This window comes from Balaenoptera acutorostrata, chromosome 10 (genome assembly GCF_949987535.1).
Source record: "Balaenoptera acutorostrata chromosome 10, mBalAcu1.1, whole genome shotgun sequence".
In the NCBI taxonomy this organism is placed as follows: domain Eukaryota; kingdom Metazoa; phylum Chordata; class Mammalia; order Artiodactyla; family Balaenopteridae; genus Balaenoptera; species Balaenoptera acutorostrata.
In genome coordinates, this window is record NC_080073.1 from 43,931,649 (window position 1) to 43,953,899 (window position 22,251).

Here is a 22,251-nt window from a genome sequence, read left to right on the forward strand (position 1 = left end):
ATATATCCTACAGGATGCCCCTTCATCCATTTTGGGTGGTGGTCTGCATAACAAGTTCCTAACTTTGGTGATTCATAAGCTATGTACGTTAATGTGGATTACAAGAATATATGTATATACTCTTCCTCCTTCATAAATCCCATAAGAAAATCAGAAGGAAAGCGAACTTGAACAGACTTTAACACAATTTGATCTCAGTCCAAAGCCAATCCCAAGATTAAGTTGCTAGCTCTTCAGCAAAAAACAAAAACAAAACAAAAAAACAAACAAACAAAACCCCTCATGTACATCAATTTCTGATTAAGTTAATTGGCCACAGGGAATTCAGAAAATATTTGGAGGATTTGCACCATAGCCTCAGATGGAGACAAGACTTGAGCACATCATTTCTAGAAAAGTCCAATTCCTGACACAAAGTCCAGGGTTGCAAGCACCTACCAGGCCAGCCAGCCAGCCATCTCCTGTCCCCATGCCCTCATGCCCTCTCAGAGCATTTGAAAGGAGGAGAACCACCTGATGGACCCCATCACCTGAGCCATGTATCCTTTACCTGGTCTCTGCCTCTGATTTGAGCAGGAAAAGGTTACAAAAGGTCTGTACTCTGTCCTGATGAAAAAAACAGAGCAAGTTCCATAGTGGCAGGTCCAGCCCTGAAAGGACAGAAGAACAGGGCTGCCCCCAGCCCAGAGGACTTACCTGCCTCCTGGTAAGGTGGCTCCAGGCAGCAGCCCCTGTGGTACCTCTTGAAGCTTTCCGCAGAGCAAGTCTCTCGCAGAGTCCAAGCTTCTGCTCCTGGCAATTGAAGCCCTTCTGGGAGGGGCAGCTCCAAAGCTGGGTGGAGAGCATAGAGGAAGGGAAATAGGAAGAGAGCCAAAGTGATTTTAAAGAATCGTGTAGGAAACCCTGTAACCGGAGAGTGACTGAGATGGTACTTACATTTATACTTTGGAAGCATCTGCCTTTAATCAGTGCTTAATCTAACTCTGAAGAAAGCATCATTAATAAAGAAACAGGTTGTTTTTTTCTTTGGCCTCATCCAAGTGGGTGAGAAAATACGGACAAGTCTATCTGAAAAGCCATGCTGTTTCTGCATTCAGCTTAGCCTGCAGGCCAACTAACTTGGGGGCTCTAAGGTCTCGTCCCCCAGGACCTACCAAGGTCCACACGTGAAACTGTTCACAAGACACCCATTCAGCTCCTCCTTCTTTCTCTTCTCTTGTGCCATCAACACTGGGGTTCAGACCTATGAAAATACATGCTTGCTTATATGTTTGTCATAAGGGACACCAAGAAGACCCCTTGGCCACCAAAGCAACCCCACAATGGACCTGTCACCAAACCCAAACTCTCCCATGTAGGCTTCTGTTTTGTTAATTCTTGGGGAAAAATGAAATCTTGCTGGGCAGTGTCATACCATAAGCTATTTTCAGCCATTGTCACCTTACAGAGGCCGGCTGACAGCCAACTGAGGTAAAGGATACAAGATGTGTGTTTATAAGGAAGCATGAAGTAGGAAGTAGGTGTTGAAAGGAGTGCTGGATTGGAATCACAGGCAGATTTGGGTCCTGCCAGAAGGGGCATTGAATACTGGTCAAAAGAACTGGGCTCTACCACTCTAAGCTGTGTGATATTGGATGGATCACTCCATTTCTCTGAGCCCTAATTTTCTCCCTATAAAATGGGATAATCTTCCAAATCTCCTTAGTCTTAGGAAGCAAATGTGATAATAGCTGTGAAAACACTTTGCAAACACTAGATTAAGTATCTTAATTTAAGAGAGAAAAGGCCTGGTTGCTTTTCTACCTCTACTGACTCAACACCTAGACCCCATGGAGAGGATGAAATCACAGACATGGGATGGGATTAGTACCAGGCCTGGCACAGTGTATATGATCCAACGTTTTAAGGCAGTGATCAGAAATTCTAAACCCTTGTCTGATTTTAGGGTGACTCTCAGAATAAGAGAAGATCAAAGAATAAGAGAAGTGCTTAGAGTTAATTAGCATTTTTTACGTGGATAAAAACGTGTACATTTGAAGAGGTAAAGGAGGCCTCAAAATCCATTATTTTAAGAGGCCCTGGCCTTTTTTAATATAAACTCTTTGCAAATATTATTTTCCTAAGCTATTAAGTCAGATTCAGACTTCCCACTCTGAAGTTTCAAAGAATCTTTCTAGCTCCATCTTCAAGGAAGTAAAAATGATTCCAAATGTAAAGACTTAAGTGACTAAGAGTAACACAAACACAGGCCGCCTGAGCACTATGGGGCTTGCATTCAGGACTTCCCCCAGATTCACGTCTCCTGTGGAGAACTTAGGGAAGGCAAACATGCGTTTGAAAAATGGAGCAGAGCACCTGTGCTGGGACTTCATAATATAAGATGCCAATGCCAGAGCACCCGCATTTGCATCCCTCGAGCCATATAGCATCATCACCTCCCTCAAGTGCTAGCAGGCAGCAAGACGTTGCCAGTCTCAGTCCCACCATCTGATAAGCTGATCAGTTTCAGCATCAGTGGTCAAGGTGGTGCAGCAGCCATGCCTTCCATCTGTTGATTTAGCAAAGATGACACTGAATGTCCACTATTGCAGAGCACCTGGAAATACTAAAATAAGACCTGGGCCCTTGAGCAGCCTACAGTTTCTTATGAGAAAGAAACCTGTCCAAAGAACTATAAAACAAGAAAGGGAGCATCAAGGGGCTGCAAGCAAGATGCAAACAGAGGCCTTTACAGCATAGAGCAGAGAGCAACTCATTCCAGGAAGGCTTCCAAGAAGAGATGGGATTTGAGCTGAGGCTCAGAAAATGAGTAAGAACTCAATATGTGAGAAAGTAGGGATGGGCTTTCCAGGGATGCCAGGAAAAGCATGAGCCAGGACACACAGGCCTGGAAGGATAGGACGTGTAGAGAATCTCAAGTGATTCCATGGGGATAGAAGAGGAGGAGGCTAAGATGAAGGGATGTTTTGCATGGCCTTGCATACCACTTGGATACTGCTGAGTTTGAACTTGAACTTGTATTGAGTTACAGGCATGGCACTGGCACTGTCTTAGGCTTCTGATTATTTTATGAATAACCACCAAGTCCTGTTTCCCTAATATGCACCACTGCTGTAATCACACTGACAATAAGACATCCACGCAAATGAACAGATGTTAATGAATGATGCTGAGGGTGTGATGTACACCACAGAAGAAGGTGAGAGCAGCCAAAGGGAGCAGGACATTTTGTGGGGAACCTTGGAATGAGCAAACCAAGGAGAACTAGCTGTGACTGATTCTGAGGACACAGCTCTGAGGAAGTCCAGAATCCATTTCCTAGCATGCACTTGCCTTTAGGATCCTAAGGGAGGTTCCTAGATAGTTCCTTACAGAAAACATGCTTGTTGAGGACACAGTTTCATGATCTTGTTCACTGCTATGACCCCATGCTTATAAGAGTACATATTTAATAAGTGTTTAATAATTACTTATGAATGAATAAAAGAACTGCTAACCTCACAGTCCTTTCTGAAACCCAGTGCAGGCTCCTCAATCCTATCTGTCTGGTTCTGGGAAGGAAGCCCTGGCGTGTCCTGCTCTGTAAGATCTTGCTCTTCACTTCCATCCTTCATTTCCAGACGTACAAGCCCTTCTAACCTCTAACTGGACTGTCACAATGGCCTTCCCAATGGACAGTCTGCCCCAGCCCCTTCCTGGTAGACTGTCCCATGCACTGACCACTCCTCCCCCAGCCACAACCCTCTTCTCTGTTCCCTGCCTCGCTCAGGGTATTGCTAAAGCTGCCTTCCTCTTGCCTTTCTTCTTGCTCCTTCCCCCAATCCCTCCATCTCTCAATTCCTGCTGCTTCCACGAAGGTTTCAAGACCACGCTATCCCTCTGTGAGTTTCCTCTACATGGTTAACCATCAATATTCCAACAGCACAGTACATCACATACCTTCGTGATCAGCTCCACACCATTTCAAAACTATTTTAATCTATACTCGTACTTCTCTTCATAATCAAATGAATATTTTGCCTTTTACTAAAGATTCATGTGGAGAGGGACAAGCATGACTGTTGCTTCCATTTTTTGAGGGCTTGTGGGAATAAGCAAGCCTGATATTTCTGTGTATAAAAATAGACCTAGCGAGGAACTTTCCTGCTGGCCCAGTTTGTAAGGCTTGGTGCTTCCAATGCAGGAGGCCAGGGTTCATTCCCTGGTCAGGGAACTAGATCCCACGTGCATGCCGCAACTGGGAGTTCACATGCCACAACTAAGGAGCTCTCCTGCCACAACTAAGGAGCCCACATGCCACAACTAAGACCCAGTGCAACCAAATAAATAAATATTAAAACAAATGAACAAATGAAATTATTTTACATATTACCTTTGTGTTTTGGTTTAGGTTCCTCCAAAAGCATTAGACAAGTACTTCAGTGAAAGAGTTTGTTTGGGAGGTAAATCACAGGAAACAGGAGTGAGGGAGAGAAGAATGGAAGGCTAGGAAGGAGGAGAAGCCAACAAAGGGTGTGCACTTCAGATGATTACAGATATGGCAGACTGGGGCTCAGCCTCTCTGGGGAGCTTCTGAGGAGCTATTCAGAATTTATTTGAGAATTAGGAGGCTGGACATTTGTCCTCTGGCTTACATCCCCTATTGGCTGAGGGTTGTCCACAGGGGCATTATGGTAATCAGCCTCTAAAATAGCCCCAGTGACCCTTACCTCTGATAACAGTATTCATGTTCTTGTGTGGTCCTATCCCAAATTGAACAGGTAAAACCAACACGATATTGCAGAAGTGACAGTGTGTAATTTCTGAGGCTTGGTCACAAAAGGCAATGTGGCTTCTCCCTGCTCTCTTGGATTGCCCCTCTGCAGGGAGCTAGCCACCATGCTGTGAGGACACTCAATCAGCCCTGTGGAGATTCCACGTGGGGAGGAACGGAGGCCTCTTGCCAAGAGCTGGCACCAACTTATCAGCCATGAGAGTAAGCCATCTTGGAAGCAGATCCTCCAGTCTCAGTTGGGGTTAACTTCTCTCCAACCTCCAGATCTCTGGGCTATGCTTGCTCATGGGCTGAGAGAGCTCCCATGGCTTTGGAGAAAGCACTGAGACAGAAAAGCCAAGAGAAGCAAGACAGACCCTTGAGGTGGGATGCTGTTAGTACACAAGAGCTGTCCACCACAGCTTTAGCTGAAATCAGAGGTAGTCTGACGGAATGTGGCAGGAGTACCGAAAGCACCTGCTATGCTCAGAAATTTCCTAAAAGATGGTTCCTGTGTATTTTTCTTTCCCCTCCACAGGGTTTGCCAAATGGTTACATACATGTAGGTTGTGAGCAAGGCTTCAAAGCCCAGCTCATGAGATCTCCTGTAACACAACAGCAAAAACTGCTCCATTCTCTAACTCCTATCATTCACTTCTTGTACCTATATTTAGCGCTTAGTTCACTGCTTCCATTTTCTGATATGTATTTTTCAGGATTCTTTTGGGTGCAAGTAAGAAAATCCTAACCCTAGTATACAGTATAAGCAAAAAAGATTTTATTGGCAGGGAACAGGAGTGTCATACAGAATCCAAGGGAAGAGAAGCTGCTGACTCTCATGGAACAGAACCAAAGATTGAAGACCTGCAGGACATTCAGGAAGTTCTGCCTCTCCTCATCTCTTGGTTCTGTTGCTGTTCCCCAGCCTCTTTGTTCTCCTGTCTTACTGTACACTGGCTTTCTCTGGTCCTAGCTGACCTGACAGAAAATGGCCACTCTCAACCACTGCGTTTACATGCTGACCTTTTTCATTCTCAAAATTCCCGGGGAAGGGGCTGAGTGACCTCACCTGGCTCGGGGGCTGACTCTAAACCAATAAACAGAGGGTCAGGAAGCTAGAGGTCAGGCAGCTCCCAATGCCAACCTGGGGGTGGATCCGGGAGGAGAACTCCTAAAGAACCCCCAAATGGGGACAGCACCAACATCATAATGTTTTAATGATTAAATAAGGCAATATGAATGAACTTCCTTTTGTACTCTTAAATGTTATACAAAGGTACAACTCTATTGTTATTTGAGAACCAGTGTAGTGTAGAGAGGAAACACATACACACACACACACACACACACAACTTTGAATTGAACACCTGGTCTTGAATCCCATCTTGTTCTGCCACCTAATAGCTGTGCAATCAATCTCTTCGTAAAATTTCTCTGAGCCTCAGTTTCTTCATCCATAAACACCTGGATGTACAGTGATAACACCTACTTGTACAAAGGATTCATGAGATTTAAATGACCAGGGGGTAACACTTTGTAAGGTACAAGCTAAAATAAATGTTTGTGGCTGAGGTAAGAGAAAGCGTTTATATACGTGATCTTCCACTATCTACCATGTCCCTGCCCCTCACAGGGATACAAATACACACACACTTCAAATTCTTTATACCCACTCCAGCCCTGACCACATTTAAGCTCCAGGAGGTAGTAGCTATAGAGGATTGCTGACTTAATTGTGCAGGAGGGAGGGGGGAAGAGGTGGTGGGAAGGAGGGAGGGAAAGAACAAGGCAGACAGATAGGCATGCTGCCAGCCTGAGGCTGGGATAGGTGGCCAAGTCTATATGGAAGCCCAGTGAGGGACTGGCTGGAAGTCAAAAAGGATATAATTAACTTAAGAATTGCAATAAACTTGTAGCCACACTTAATAGGTTTCAAATATTTTCTCAATTTACCCTGGCTTCATTCTTCTCGGTTTGGTCTTGGGCTTCTTAGGGAGGAAGGGAAGAGGTAAAGCCAAGGAAAGTCTTAAAGGGGCAGCACCACCAAGCTTGTAAAAGGGAAGAACGGGTCTAGGCTTTCAGCAAAAGCTCAGTGGCCTGTGTGACATCAGATATCTGCACAGTCAGTCCTTGGGGAATACAGAGGAAGGGAGTTGAGCTGCAGCAACAGGAAGAAACACATCTGACCTGACTGTGAAGCTGCCTTCCTGACCACCCCCCCTTCCTATCCTTCCTTCCCGCCCCCCGCCCCCCCGCCCCCTTCCCACCATCCCTAGGAGTCTGAAGGTGGTCCAGCGGCTGCAGTCAGTGTTCGAGATGACATTTCAGCTTCCTTTTTCTGCTCTTTCCTGACTAGGCAGAAAGAGGATGTTGGTATTTCTAGAGCAAATTTAAAGGCATCTGGAAATGAATGTACATAGAAGAGAGACAATATCTGCTAACTGAGGTTTAAGTTCAGAAATAGAATGACTGAGTGTCACAGGAGAAATCGGAAGACCTTCCTCCTCAGTTCACCACGTGGCCTCAGGTTAATTGTTTCATGTCAAAACCTAAACTGGATGAGACTCGGTTCTCTCTCTAAAATCCTGAGCACAGAACCTCCCCGGCTACTTCTGTATAAGGTGGCCCAACCAAAACCCCCAGGCATGCTTGACCCTGTGGCCATCTGTTGCCATTAAAAGAATGTGTCCTTTTATTGTCACACAGATGTTAGCTGCCTGTCCCTCTGCTGTCACCTGTATCCAATCCTGCTGCCCCTCACTTCTGGCCCTGGAGGATCTCTCTTGGCTTTCCCCAACCCCACTGGACCCTCAGTTCTTTCTATTCACCTAAATTTCCTACCAACTTTCCTCTCAGGAATGAGGCAAATTTCTTTTGATGCCTTGAGCATAACAGTTTCAAAGATGCCCCCTCTTTTTTTTTACATGCATGCCCCTGGGGTCTTACCCTCCATCTCAAGCAATTTCTCTGAGTATTTCTTTCAAATAAATAATATGCTCTTCCCAAAAGACATCTGAGTAAAGAAGTAGGTCTCCACATCATTGGATTGCCATAATTTGGAATTAAAGGTAATGTTGTCTTATTTTGCTTGCTCTCAACTTATATTTAATTTCAGAAATTAAAATGAAATCTTAGTTAATGGTTTTCTTTTCCCCTGAGGCCTCAGTTTTAAGACATTTTAGCCAAGAGACACCCTGAAGTGAGCACATGAATACAGGCTCCTAGATGCCTGGAGAGTCAGACCATGGGGTCCCTGCACATTGTCTCCCTCCTCAGCTCACTCTCCGGGATGATCTGTGCCCTGGGCAGTCCAGTCTGTTAGCACCTTGGCTCCTTGGAAGGCCAGTGAGACCCCCTCCCCCAGCATGGTGTTTCCTTCTGAGAAGGGGACAGTGCACTGGGCTGTGGGCACACCCTGACTACGGGCCCCTCAATGTGCCGCCAGAGCCCCGGGACCTTGCTCGAGAGGACGGACCTGTGTGGGCGCTCCTTCAGCTCCTCTGAAGGTCCAGGCTTCCCTGTCTCCCCATGCTTAGGCCCATCCTCCACCATCAGGGAGCCCAACAGGCCTGAGGTAGGGACAGATCTGCTATCAGGGCCTCTTCAGGGGCCCAGGGTCTCATAGCCTCAGTGACTCAAAGCTATGGCCCCTGCTGCCCCAGTTCAGTTATTACCACCCCAGCACCAAATCCAGAAACATAACTGTCTGATGAGAGTCCCTGAGAGCCAAGGTGTGCATTCACACATACCTGATCACACACACACACACATACACACACACACACACACACACACAGAGCCCACCAGAATACAGCTGTGAAAGTAAATAAACTAAGAAAACCTAAAACTGCACTGGGGCCACTGCCTGACTTCCTCTGTAAGGTCGGGCTCTCCACACCCCAGAAACCATGGGGTTAAGAAAAGGAGGCTCATAGGCCAGCTGATCCCAGAGATGAGACAAACTAGCAAGCAGGCAGACAAAAGGCTCCCTTAATCAGCAATAGCCTGGTTAAGGTTCACTTCCTTGACTTTACCTCACCTGCCCTCACGCCAGATTTGCCCAAATCCACACTTGTGCTCCCACTAGGCCCCTGTGTGGGCTGCCCTCTCCTCTACTTCCTCCCCAAATCCACACCAACATTCAGAACTGGTTTCAGTCCTTTCCTCCAGGGAGCTTTCCTCACAGCAAGGCCGAACTTTTCTGACACTGACAAATACTGTCCCCTCCTTCCTCTGACCGCTTCATGTTGGATGAGCCTCATCCCCCCAGTTAGGTTGAAAGCAGGTCCAGAGCAAAGACTGTATCCTTTTCCCTTGCATTTCTCAGCACGCAGCCGGGAGTTCATGCTCATAAACTAACACTCAAGTTCCCTATTAAATGGGACAAGGATGCTAGATGAGAGGTGGCTCAGCTGCTTCTAGAAAGACACTAGTGCTTCAAAGCTCAAGGAAGGCAGGAGGAGGGAGGGAGGGAGGGAGGGAAGGCATGCATTAAAAGCTTATGGAATACACAAAAGAGCTGAGCATCAGAACAAAGACTCATTTAAAAGGGCAAAGGAAACACTAGATGGCTGTTAATGGTGAACTGAATATGATAAATTATTACTTAAATCACTTGGTTTCACTCCTTGTTGTTATGCACAGTTAATTGGAGGGAACAAAATGCTGGGCCTCCCTGAATGGGGAGGGGAGGTGGGAGCAGTCTCAGGCTTGTAGCTTCCCCAGGACCACAGAGCCATCATGCAGAGATGACAAGTACTGGGCCAACCTCCCTCCCCAGCCACCCGTGGTGGCTGGGTCCCATTACCCACACTCTGGTGCTCCTTTAGCTGGAGCTGTTGGCAGCCAGGTAGCCTAAGAGAGACAGAATCAGAGGGCTGGGTTGAGTGGCAGGTTCTGAACACCAACCCTGCCCCTGCTGGGCCCCATTCAGACATCTCGCACCCTGAATAAAGCCAGGTGGCCTCAATAGCAGATGAACTGCTATTTAAAAACTTGGATTTTGACGCTTTTTTTTCTTCTTATGTTTCTATTCTATTCATTATATTCCTGAGTTCCTACTAAATTATAAACCACTTAGACACAGAAATGAGTAAGACACAGCTTCTACCTTCACTCAGTTGGGAGTGCAGATACAAGCATATTGAACTCATTGTGGGCTGCATAGAAAAAAAATCTTTCTAACACTTAAGACAAAGAATGTGTTAGAGTCTGGGAATAAATTAATAATTCCATGGTGAAAGGGAGAAGAGGCAGGCAAAGTGAGCCTGATAACACCATCATCAAAAAGAGAAATTTAGAAACATATAGATCTGTTATAGACCAGGATTTCACAAGTAATGCTTGTATGACAATTATTAGCAAGGCCTAGAGAGTTATAGTTACAGGATAATGGCAGACAACATTCAAATGTGGAAATCCACATGTCTACAGGACAATTTAACAAACATTAGCAAAAGATATTCTTATTATACAGACATAGAAAAACAGAGTTATAAGATATAGCACAGGGCTTCCCTCGTGGCGCAGCGGTTGAGAATCTGCCTGCCAATGCAGGGGACACGGGTTTGAGCCCTGGTCTGGGAAGATCCCACATGCCGCGGAGCAACTAAGCCCGTGAGCCACAACTACTGAGCCTGCGCCTCTGGAGCCTGTGCTCTGCAACAAGAGAGGCCCGCGCACCGCGATGAAGAGTGGCCCCCGCTTGCCACAACTAGAGAAAGCCCTCGCACAGAAACGAAGACCCAACACAGCCAAAATAATTAATTAATTAATTAATTAATTAATTAATTTTTTAAAAAAAAGCACTAAGTCAGGAGTGGTGCATAATCTAACACAGTCCTCGATCTTAAAGATGCCATCTTAAAAAAAAAAAAGATATAGCACGATAAGTTTGAAGACCATGTTCCTTTTCCTAATTTAAATTTATATTTAATTTTATTTTTAAACACTATTCTCAACCTTCAGTTTTATCACAAGAAAAAATTAATTGCTATACTCCTCTCCATGAAACTTTTGTATAAATAAATATAATCTCAGGAGAAAAAAATGTTTTCACAAGCCTGTTAATTGGAGGGTCACAGGTTCTACTTGAAGTCAGGAGTCAGAACTGAAGCTATATATATATATATATATATATTTTTTTTTTTTTTTTAATTTATTTATTTACACACACACACACACACACACACACATATACACATATCGGAAAATCAAAACAGTAACAAAGAAAGGAATATAGATAATGGTTTTTATATAAAGAAAATGTGAAGCTTAAAGAGGACCCTGGACTGACATGGAGAGCTAAATACCCTAAATAATTTTACAATTGAAACAATTAAAATACTGGATAAAATATTAAAAGATGAAAAATTAAAATATTTAAAAAGCTCTGAGGACTCTAGAGATAAAGAGAAAACAGAAACCCTTGGATGAAAGAGAGTGTTGGCACTATCTTTTACCTAAAGGACCTCTGCCATGCCCTCAAGACCTTATGCTGCTGTTTAGATGGCTACACAGAGTATGGAGCAGGAGAGAAAGTCTGGGAGCCCCTAAAGTGGAATATGTAAGAGGAGTCCACTGTGTAAAACTAGAGCGTCTAAGGGCTACACCCACAAAGTAAAGTGAACAAGAAATAACACTGCCTCTAGAAGGAGGATAGCAGAAACAAATACAAATCTTTCTGGAGAAATTCCACTCTGGTTCAGGCTTCAAGCAATTCCCACAAGTAAGGTTTTAACAAAAATTAGCAGTTCACAATCAAAATCACAAAACATAGAAAGAAATAAGTCACCGTCAGTGAGAGCCAGTCAAAGCAATGGACAACACAAAGATTTTAGGTACTAGAATTATCAGACAGAAAATTTAAGAACTAACAGAAAAAATGTGAGGAAACAAGAAACTATAAAGAATGATCTTGGCAAATTTTAAAATGAAACAAATAGGATGTCCACAAATTAAAATATTTAGCAACTGCAAGTAGAAATGTAGTATGCAAGTTATACAGCAGAGCAGACACACAGGCAGAGAAAATTTTAAAACTGGAAGATAAATATAAAGAAATTAAACCAAAGTGTAGGAAAAGAACACAAAATGAGGCAAAACAAGTAAGCGGGGTTAAGAGACATGGAGGATAGATTAAGAAAGCCTATTGTAAGTCCAATTAAATGGGCATTTAGGTTATTTCCATACCTTGGTTATTGTAAATAAAAATGTACCATCTTTTAAGCATACAGTTCAATACTGTTAAGTGTTCACATTGTTGTGAGACCAATCTCCAGAACTCTTTTCATCGTGCAAAACTGAAATTCTGCACCCATTAACTCGCTATTCTACCCTTCCCCCGGCCCCTGGCAACCACCATTCCACTTTCTCTCTCTGAATTCACTACTCATAGGTATCTCATATAAATGGAATCATAAAGTATTTGTCTTTTGGTGACTGGCTTATTTCACTTTGCATAGTGTCCAACAATCTCCATTCTTTACTTGTTTTCTTTTATATATATATATATACACACACACACACACAATGGAATATTTCTCAGCCATAAAAAAAGAATGAGATCCTGCCATTTGCGACAACATGAAAGGACCTTGAAGGTATGATGCTAAGGGAAATAAGTCAGATGGAGAAAGACAAATACCATATGATTTCATTCACATGTGGAATCTAAAAAAAAAACCCAAAAAAAAAACAAAACAAAACAAAACAAACAAACAAAATAAAACAAAACCAAACTCATAGATATAGAGAACAGATTAATGGTTACCTGAGAGGAAGGGGTATAATAAGTGAAAGGGGTCAATTGTATGGTGATGGATGGTAACTAGACTTGTGATCAGCACCCACACTCCTTCCATGAGAGTTGACTCCACATCATGTTTGCAATTCTTGACAGTTCTGCTTACCACCTGTATGACTATTACTATTTTTATTTAAATCAAGTCAATTTTTAATCTTAAATATATTTTTATAAAAAAATCTATATGTCACTATGACACATTAAAAATTAATAATACTTGCTGTAAATAGAAAGTAATCCTAAAAAAGCAATATAGCGAAGACAACATGATGTGATTAGACTTTAAACATGATAAGCAATGATAAAGACAAGCCCCTTACCATGGCTCACAGACCCGGCATGGTCTGGCCTTGCCCCCTCCAGCCTCCTGTCCCTTCTTTCTTCCCCTGGCCACAACAGCTTTCTTTCCTGTCCTTAGTGCTCTCCATGCCTCCTGAAGCCACAGGGTATTTGCACATGCTGTCCCCCCCGCACCCCAGAACCCTCTTCCCCACCACCCTCTTAGCGCACTTAAACTCATTCCAGCCTTTCAAGTAACAGTGTAAGATATTTCCTTGGGAATACTTCACAGACGTCCCTGATTGTGCCAAATCCTCCCACTCTCAGGCCTCAGAGCACCGCAAGTCTCTCCTTAGCACTTATCCCAGGGGCAGTTTTCCATTTGTTTATGAGATCGATTAACATCTGTCTTTTCCTCTGGATTCTGTAAATTCCACCAGGGCTATGACCACTCCTGATTTTGCTCACCATTAAATTTCCAGTATGGTGCCTGATACATTATAGGCACTCAATGGTATCTGCTGAGTGAATGAGTGGATGAATGAATGAGTGGATGAATGGATGAGTGAATGAATGATTCTTAGATTGTTGAGACATAAAGTAGTAAAGTCCGGCAATTCCTAGTGGGTGTAACTTTTCTCTTCCTTACTCAACTTCTGTGTTGCCAGTTTGATAATGAGGCATGGGAGACACTACAAGCTTTCTCCAGTGGGGTCAGAACTTCTTCCTGGGACCATGAAGGCATAGCAGGGCATATTGCTCACAGATTTTGAGAAGCAGAGCTTTCTGAACCTTATGAATCCTCCAGACACTGCCATTTCCATGCCCATTTTCTGCAGACCTCTGCCATGTCATTCACATGAGACCATGGCAGGCAGGGACTTCAACACGTAAAAATAAACATATAACTAATAAAGTTTTAAATGGCCTTCCATGAACCTTTTAAACTTCACCCTTCATAAAACACTTCTTTGCCAATTCTGCATAGCGTTCCTCCAAAATCTGTTCTAACTTTGTTTCTCCATCTCCACTGCTAATCCCACTCTTATCCTCTGGCATCTGGACCATTATAATAGACCCCTCCAGCCCTGGTCTTCTCTAATCAATTCTCTACACAGTCAAAAATTCATATATGGGCAGGTTGCCTCTTAGCTGAAAAAGCTGAAGTCTCCCAATTCCCTACAAAATTCTTCGAGAATTTCCCAGCAAACATTTAAGATCCTCCTCAGCGTGGTCTAACCTCATCACTCAGCCTCTTTCCTTAACAAGAAGGCTATACTGAGATTTAACCCAGGCCTGCAGCATGCCAACAGCCCAATTCCAGAAGCAAAGTGGTTTTTAAAACATCTTTCCAGGAAGGGAAGTTAATGGGTGAGCAGTGCAGCAAAATACCCAGAACCAGTGCAGGCAACTGTGTACTGTGGTCTCAGTCATTAACGGGAGTTAGGAGTTGCAGCTGCTACATGCACCCACTGCAGGAGCCCAGGCAGGTCACTTCCCTCTCCAAGTCTGCAGTATGGAGACTACAAACTGAACACCATGGGAAAGGCAGGAGGACAAGGAGAGACATGTGAGAGGCTTCAGGTGTCTCTGAACCCAGGAGAGATTTGGGAGCTTTTCAAGTTTCCAGTAGGTGGTTGTGTCTAGCAGGGAGGAGCTCATGGATGGGTCTAGTCAGACCCAGAATCTTGTCCTCAGCTTTGATCGGTCAGAAATATCTCATCTATTTAACAAAATAGTCATGACTACTATCCCAGGCAGCCTCTTCCCAACATCAGAATTTCAGGGAAGCCAGGGACTTCCCTGGTGGTCCAGTGGTAAAGAATCCGCCTTCCAATGCAGCGGACGCGGGTTTGATCCCTGGTCAGGGAACTAAGATCTCACATGCCGCGGGGCAACTAAGCCCGCATGCCACAACTACTGAGCTTGCGCGCCTCAATTAGAGGGCCCACGCGCCGCAACTACAGAGCCCACGCACTCTGGAGCCCGTGCACCACAACTAGAGAAGAGAAAACCTGCTGCCACAACTAGAGAGACGCCTGCGCGCCGCAACGAAAGATCCCACATGCCTCGACGAAGATCCCGGTGCCACAACTAAGACCCAAGGCAGCCAAAAAGAATAAATTAAAAAAAGAATTTCAGGGAAGCCAAATTATTAACCAGAATTTTACTCGCTAGGGGTGGAAGTAAGCCAAAGGGAATCAGGTAATTGCAGACACATTTTTTCTTTTAATAACCAAAACCTATATAGAGCCTGAAATTTCTGATGCAGTGGAGAACTGGTTTGCCTAAAACCCAGGATGAGATACACCAGAACTCCAGACACAGTGCCTTACTCCCTTGGCTGCAGCTGAACAAACCTTGACATTGGTTTATCGCTGGTCTTCCTTTGTCTATCCTCTCTGTAGACTTCCATCCATCTGCTTACATTTATCTGTACACATCACAGTTTCCAAGGTCACAGTTTATTTTACGTGGCTCCTTATCGTCCTCATTTGGAAAAACCTTAATTTCATCAACCACAAGCCTTCTCTGGGGTTGGACTTTCCATCTATTATGGAAATTCTTATTATCCAGGAATGTCACTTCCTGACCTGATGGCAAATGCAAAGAGTGCAGCTGTCTCCCCTTGCACCTTAATTACATTTCCAAGAAGGAGTTCAGAAAAACAGACCTGGAATATGGCTTAAAGTTGGCTCCAACAGGAAGTAGAGCTCTGTCAGCTGAGAAGGACTGAAAAAGTAGTAACATTGAAAACCAGGGGGAGCCAGTGCCTCCTGTGTGCAGCCCGGTGGCTGTGTCCTTAGAGATCGGTCTTCAGTTTCTCATTTTGCCCTCTTCATCTGTGGCCTCTGGAAAGGGCAGCAGGCCGTCTGACTTTGACAGATTTTTGAGGTCAAGTGTCATGGTGGCCATCCCAAGACAAAGAAGGAGGCAACATGGCAATCCACAGGGAGAATTCCAGTTCAAAAACCAGGAGGGACAGAGAGTGGCCCCATTCAACCTCAGACTTTCTAGTGAGGGGGATTAATCTGACAGGGAAAGTGAGTTGGCATTAACTCAGAACCACGGGAACAAGCATAAGTCAAAAGTAGAGACTGAGGCCAACACCAAGCCCTGTTTGGAGCTGTTAGGGCTCAAAAGCCAAGTGCTCAGGAGGAAATGGTAGTCCTGTTGCCTGCTCTTTGGGGACCCCACCTGGATCAGCTCAGGGTGCAGAATTCCTGGAACTTTTAATGAGAGTAAACAACATTTTCCACAAAGCAAGAGGAAATTAGCTTCACTCTCAACAAAGTGCACAAATTGTCCTGGCCCACGAAACATCATTTTTCTTAATGGTTTAATGGCCCTGGGTAAATAGTAGGTGAGCCCCTGACTTAAAGGGAAAAGTCTGAGTTTGTATAATACAGGCCCTTGGAGTTAATAAAAGAGGGCGGGGAGCTGCTTCAAAGCTGCTACTCCTATGTGAACCTAAAGGCAGATGAAAGAACCTTGCAGATTGTTTTGCTGGAACAAACTTAAAGAAAGGTTTCGTTTATCAAGGGGAGGAGATTTCCTTAAAAGTAGGGAATCAGCAGAAATACTGTGGCAAGGCATTATGCGGTTACCTAAAATGTGTCATGCTACACAGTGAAGATGGTGGATGGCCCAGGAAAGGGTTGGGGCAGGAGAGGGAAACCGGGTCAGGAGCGTGGGACAGCCTGTAACATGGCTGTGATCTTGGGGAGCCCCTTCTGGGCCGTGGTTTCCACATCTGTGAAATGCTATAATGACAGCGACCAGCACTTACTGAGAGCTTCCTCCAGTGCCACATGCATGTTCTAAGCACCTTAGGTGAGTTACTTCTTTTAACTGTTACAATAATCTCATGAGGTAGGAGAAAAGAAATGCCTAGCTTCTCTTAAAAAATCAGAAAATCTGACAATGTTGGGCACCAGTCCAACGTAGCAGAATAAGCCAGAGCTGAGTAGAAGCCAGGCTGTTCTAAGATGGAGCCATCAGCCGCAGCCCTCACACTCTTCTTGTCCCACTTATTTTGTTCGTGGTGCCTGAGTGGCTCTTGCAGCCTGTGGGTCTGTGGCCCCTGGATTAGATGGTCTCAGTGATTTCTCCTCTACCCTGACAGTTGATGTTCTTTGCTCCATGTCACCCTGCCCAGAGTGGTCAGGTCACTCATCAATATTCAGGCCTCAGACAAAGGGTATAGGACATTGGGCTCCCCCAGTTGAGGACTCCTAAGAAGCAGGAATATTGGGGACTGAGGAAGGGCACTTCGGTGCCCTATGACATAGAGTTTCAGTGGACACCGGGCCCTCTGCAGCCTGCCCTCCCCTGTGCCAGGAGCTTGAGTCTCACTTGAATGGAGAAAGGAAGTAATGGAGGAATGAACAAGGACATTCTGAAACCCCCAAGGACTGTATCAGGACGAATGAGGACCCGCCCATCCTAGGAGCAAGACAAGGTAATTACTTAACCTCTCTGTGCCTCAGTTTCCTCACCTATGAGTTAATAATAGCGCCTACCTCACAGGGAGGTTGTGAGAAACAGAGTAAGAACCCCTTTGAGTTGCTAAGGACTCTAAAGTTTCTGATTCTAGTCCTTTGGCCATCATGACTCACCAGTGGTTTCTTGAAAGAGGGAAGAGATATGGGAACATATGTATATGTATAACTGATCCACTTTGTTATAAAGCAGAAACTAACACACCACTGTAAAGTAATTATACTCCAATAAAGATGTCAAAAGAAAAAAAAAAGAAAAAAAAAGAAATGCAGAAAAAAAACCCAAAAAAATACAAAACCACTTTCGGCTTAAGCTAAGCTTGTCTTGTGTTTTACCCATCAGGAAGTTAGAGACAGAAATTACTTAGAGATAAACTTACAGATTACAAGTCCTTCAGTTCTATGTGCTTTTTCAATGTTCTCTTTCTAAATGGGCCTCTGGTGAAGATAATGATCAGTTCACTGATTTGTTCCCAGGAGAATGGGGTAAAATGAAGTCCTGTTCATCACATTTTTAATTCTTTTTTGTCCAATTACTTTGGAAAGGTTTCTACACCAGTTATCCTTCTCCAAGCTCTCCCTCTCTCCCCCGACCTGCGACGCCTCCTCAACTGCCAGGCCACAGGAGGAATCACAGAGCAGTCTTGCTCTATGACCAGCAGGTCCTTTTCAATAAGAGCTCTCTCAGACCATATTCTCCAAGTTGGGTTTACTCATTCTTCAACTGAGGTCCCTCCAGAGGGGCAGATGCTATGTCCAGCTGGAGACCAGTATGTTCACAGCTGCCTGTTATCTGCCTCTTCTTGGCTCTTCAACATTGTCTTCAATCAAATGAACCCACCCCCACCTCTGTCTTCCATAATTGCTATTTTATTTTATTTTATTTTTTAACAATTCATACATTTGTTTTACAAAAATATTTAATGAATACCTACTATGTTCCAGAAACTGTTCTAGGCATTGAGGATGGTACAATAGCAAGACAGACCAATTTTCTTTCCTAATGGAGCTTGCAATTTTGCAGTAAGAATATGGTAAATAGGAAAATGAATGGCTAATTAAGAAAACTACAGATTGTGATTTGTATGTCATCAACTATTGGTTTATATATTGACATTTACATGTATGTATATGTAGATATTGATATATACATGTATATACCTATATATCTATATTGATGTATATATGTGTATCTCTATCTATCCATCTATCTAAAATCACACTGAATTATCACACTAGCTTGTTAAACACTGTTCACTCCTTTTACAGATGAGGCTCAGAGAGGTTAAAGATCTTTGTCAAGGTCATACAGATAATAAAGATCAAAGCCAAGATTTGAACCCAGACACTATGACCCCAGGGCAGTGCTCGTTCTATGATTTCACCAAGCTGTACTACTGAGCTCTCTGGCAGGATGGAGAAGTGGGAAATAAGAGGGAAAGGGATTGGTTGGTAATGATGAGAGTGAACCAGAAATGACTGACAAGAGGAGCAAAAGGCTATGAAGTCCAAAAGGGGAAGGAGGTCCTAACTTGGAAAATAGCAGGAGGGTTTTCAATTTTCCTGGAGGATTTCCAGAATATCAAGACAGGGAAGGCAATGTGGGCAGACAGTAGGCTCTGGTCAAGTTCTTACCAGTATTCTACTGGGAAAGTATAGTTTAGCTTTCCCTTGTGAGCTTCTATTTTAAGATGGTGTTGGTCTTGATGATAACTATTCTCTTATTCCTAATTAAGTTTCTGGGTCCCTCACAGAGGGACATAGTAAGTTTTCCATTAATTGTTACCATAATTGCTATTTTAAATAGGAAAAGTTGGTTTCTGTTGCTTGCAACCCAAGAACCCTAGCTCCAATACGGTACCTCAGTGCTGAGAATAAGGGAATAGATGATAAAAGAGAAGTGTTTATATCTGAATTTCAAAATGGTGACAGCAGAGCATTAAACCAAGCTTGATCCCTCCTAGGTGCAGGGCCCTGTGTGACTTCATGGGTTGCACACACGTGAAGCCAGCACTGCCTACCTGTTACTTCCCCTGACTGCACAGCCCCAATGCCTGCCATTGACATTCATGCAGCCAGTCTCCCTACATGTCCCCTCCAGCCCTGGGCAGAGCCACACAGGACTCTGAAGGAACAATACTCTTCCTTGTCTTACTGTCTCTCACTCTCTGAGCCTAGGAAAGTTCATCTTCCCACCACCACCACCACCCTCCTCACCGCCATCCAGGAACATGTCCTGTGGTCTCCATCATCAACGTTTCTGGCCTAACCCATCCCTACTTCTTAGAGTTCTCTTCCTGTCTTGGGCAGCAGTGGTATCCCCGCAGCTCATACCTGACCTCTTGGATCACCTTCCAGTACCTTCCTGTCTCGGGTGGTCCTCACACACTCCTCTCACCTCAGCCCAGCCCTTCTCCATTTCCCACCATCATTCTCAAGGCCCTTTCCCATTTCTCCCTCCATGGTCACCAAGCTTCCGTCCCACAAAAGAGTTCTGCCTGCAGCTTGGTAATATTCCAATACCTTATCATAATCCTGCTCAGAGTTGTATAGGACAGCTACATTTTAAAGATATTTTGTACAAAAAGATACATGCACCCCTATGTTCATAGCAGCACTATTCACAATAGCCAAGACATGGAAACAACCTAAATGTCCAGTGACAGATGAATGGATAAAGAAGATGTGGTACATATACTCAATGGAATATTACTCAGCCATAAAAAATAATGAAATAATGCCATTTGCAGCAAGATGGATGGACCTAGAGATTATCATACTGAGTGAAGTAAGTCAGAAAGAGAAAAACAAATACCATATGATATCATTTATATATGGAATCTAAAATATTTGCACAAACAAACCTATCTACTAAACAGAAACAGACACACAAACATAGAGAACAGACTTGTGGTTGCCAAGGGAGGGGGTAGGGGAGGGATGGACTGGGAATTTGGGATTAGTAGATGCAAACTATTACATATATTGATAGAATGGATAAACAACAAGGTCCTACTGCATAGCACAGGGAACTATATTTAATATCCTGGGATAAACAATAATGGAAAAGAATATAAAAAAGAATTATATATGTGAGTCACTGAGTCACTTTGCTGTATAGCAGAAATTAACACAACATTGTAAATCAACTATACTTCAATAAAAAATTTTTTTAATATATTTTATATGTGACAAAAGACATCTATAAGTTTATTTGGTAATAAATACTTTTATCAATGAGAAAACAGAAATTTGGATGGGTGAGGTAACTTTTCTAAGGTCACACAGCTAGTTAGTGGCAAAGCCAAGGCAGGATTCCAGCACCTGCTGACTTCAACTACAACTCCTATGTAATTAGGGATTAATGGGGTCATAAAGGAATGAGGACATAAAGAAATAAGACAGCACTGTGGTTTTTAAAAACAATGGCTATATATTCTTCAGCATTAGTGGGAGGTGGGGTCTGTGTTCCTTCCCTTGAGTCTGGGCAGGCTTGTGACTACTTTGACCAATAGACTGGAGTGGAAGAGATACTAGGTCATAAAAGGTCTGCCTGGTTCTCTTGGGAGGCTCACTCTGAGGAAAGCCAGCCTCCACACCTGAGACTGTCATGCTAGAGAAGACACATGTGGTGCTCTGGTCAACAGCCCCAGCTTAGCTCCCAGATGACAGCCAACATCAGCTGCCAGCCATGTGATGAGCAATCCTGGATGTCCAGCCAACTGGACCCTTAGAAGATTTCAGCCTCCAGCTGTCAAGTGACTCCCTGTTACATGTCTTCCCAGCTGAGGCCCCAGACATGATGGAGTAGACAAGCCATCCTCATTGTTGCCCTGCCTGAATTCCTGACCCACAAGATCTGTGAATATAATAAAATGGTTTTTGGAAGACAGTCAGTTTTGGGATGACTTGTTATGCAGCAGTAAATGGAACAGACACATACAACCCGTGCATCTGTCCACTAATATTTAAGTCATAAATTTCACATGACTTCTTCTAACAGCTTTTCAGAATTCTCTTAGCAGGCACTGAGAAGGAGCCACTTTCGGAGAATGTGCTTAGAGAGAGCAGGGCTCCTCCACCTCCTCATCCACACTCCTCACTTCAGCGAGGTCTACTTTCTGAAAGTAGAGAGGCTGTGGTGTTAACTCCAGTGCCATGTTAACCCCTCTGAAGTTCCATTCCTCCTCTCTAAAATGATGGAGAGTAATTCTTCTCACTTCATGGATCTGATGGATGACCCAGGAAAGCGAAGCTGTAAATTTGCTCTGGGAATGCTTCAGCACACTCTAAAGATAATCATGAAGGCCACCTATAGCCTGTTTCCCCCTCTGCCCACTCCACAGCCCCTTTCCTTGCCTTCATGCCTGATAGATATGGTCTGACTCTGTCAAAATAACTTTCCCAGCCTAAGCCATTAGCTCTACAGAGCCTCACACAGCTGCCATCCTTCCCCTCTTGTTTGTACCTTTCCAATAAAAGCACTGCCTCTTTTGATTACAGGAGAATTCTCCACTCTAATTGACTTCCAGGCATTAAAGTTTTACTGAGATGATCTCAGAGGCTCTCTGGGGAGAGGAGAAGTGCCGAGCATTGCCACCCTTAAGGCCCTGGTGCTAGCTAACAGTTTCTAAAACTGTTTGCTCTAAATTTTGGCAAGGCACCTTCTGGGTAATATAAAGAGCAGCTCAAAGCAAGAGAAGCAGCTCAAAGCAAGGGCAGCTGGGTCCCAAGCTCCCTGACCTCTCACTGACCTCTGAGACAGCCGGCAGAGCAGGACACAGACCCGTAGGTCCTCGCACCTGCATCCCTGCCCATCTCGGTTCATGTGATGCCTCTGCAAAGACAAAAAGAAGTGAGAGGCATGGCACCTGCCCTAGACAGGTCAGCAATGCACAGGCACACATGACCCC

At 44.1% G+C, this 22,251-nt stretch overlaps 1 protein-coding gene and 1 non-coding gene across 2 annotated transcripts in view; one reads left to right on the forward strand and one right to left on the reverse strand.

Moving 5' to 3' along the window:
- Positions 1–22,251, reverse strand: part of SCN11A (sodium voltage-gated channel alpha subunit 11) — a 128,143-nt gene that overhangs the window by 77,224 nt on the left and 28,668 nt on the right. Inside the window, exon 3 of the mRNA XM_057555251.1 lies at positions 697–831. Within this exon, the coding sequence (XP_057411234.1) occupies positions 697–831 (135 nt within the window). The remainder of the gene's footprint in view (positions 1–696; positions 832–22,251) is intronic.
- On the forward strand, positions 3,982–4,101 carry LOC114239064 (U5 spliceosomal RNA). Its single transcript, XR_003624262.1, has one exon. It is a non-coding gene; the product is annotated as a U5 spliceosomal RNA (small nuclear RNA).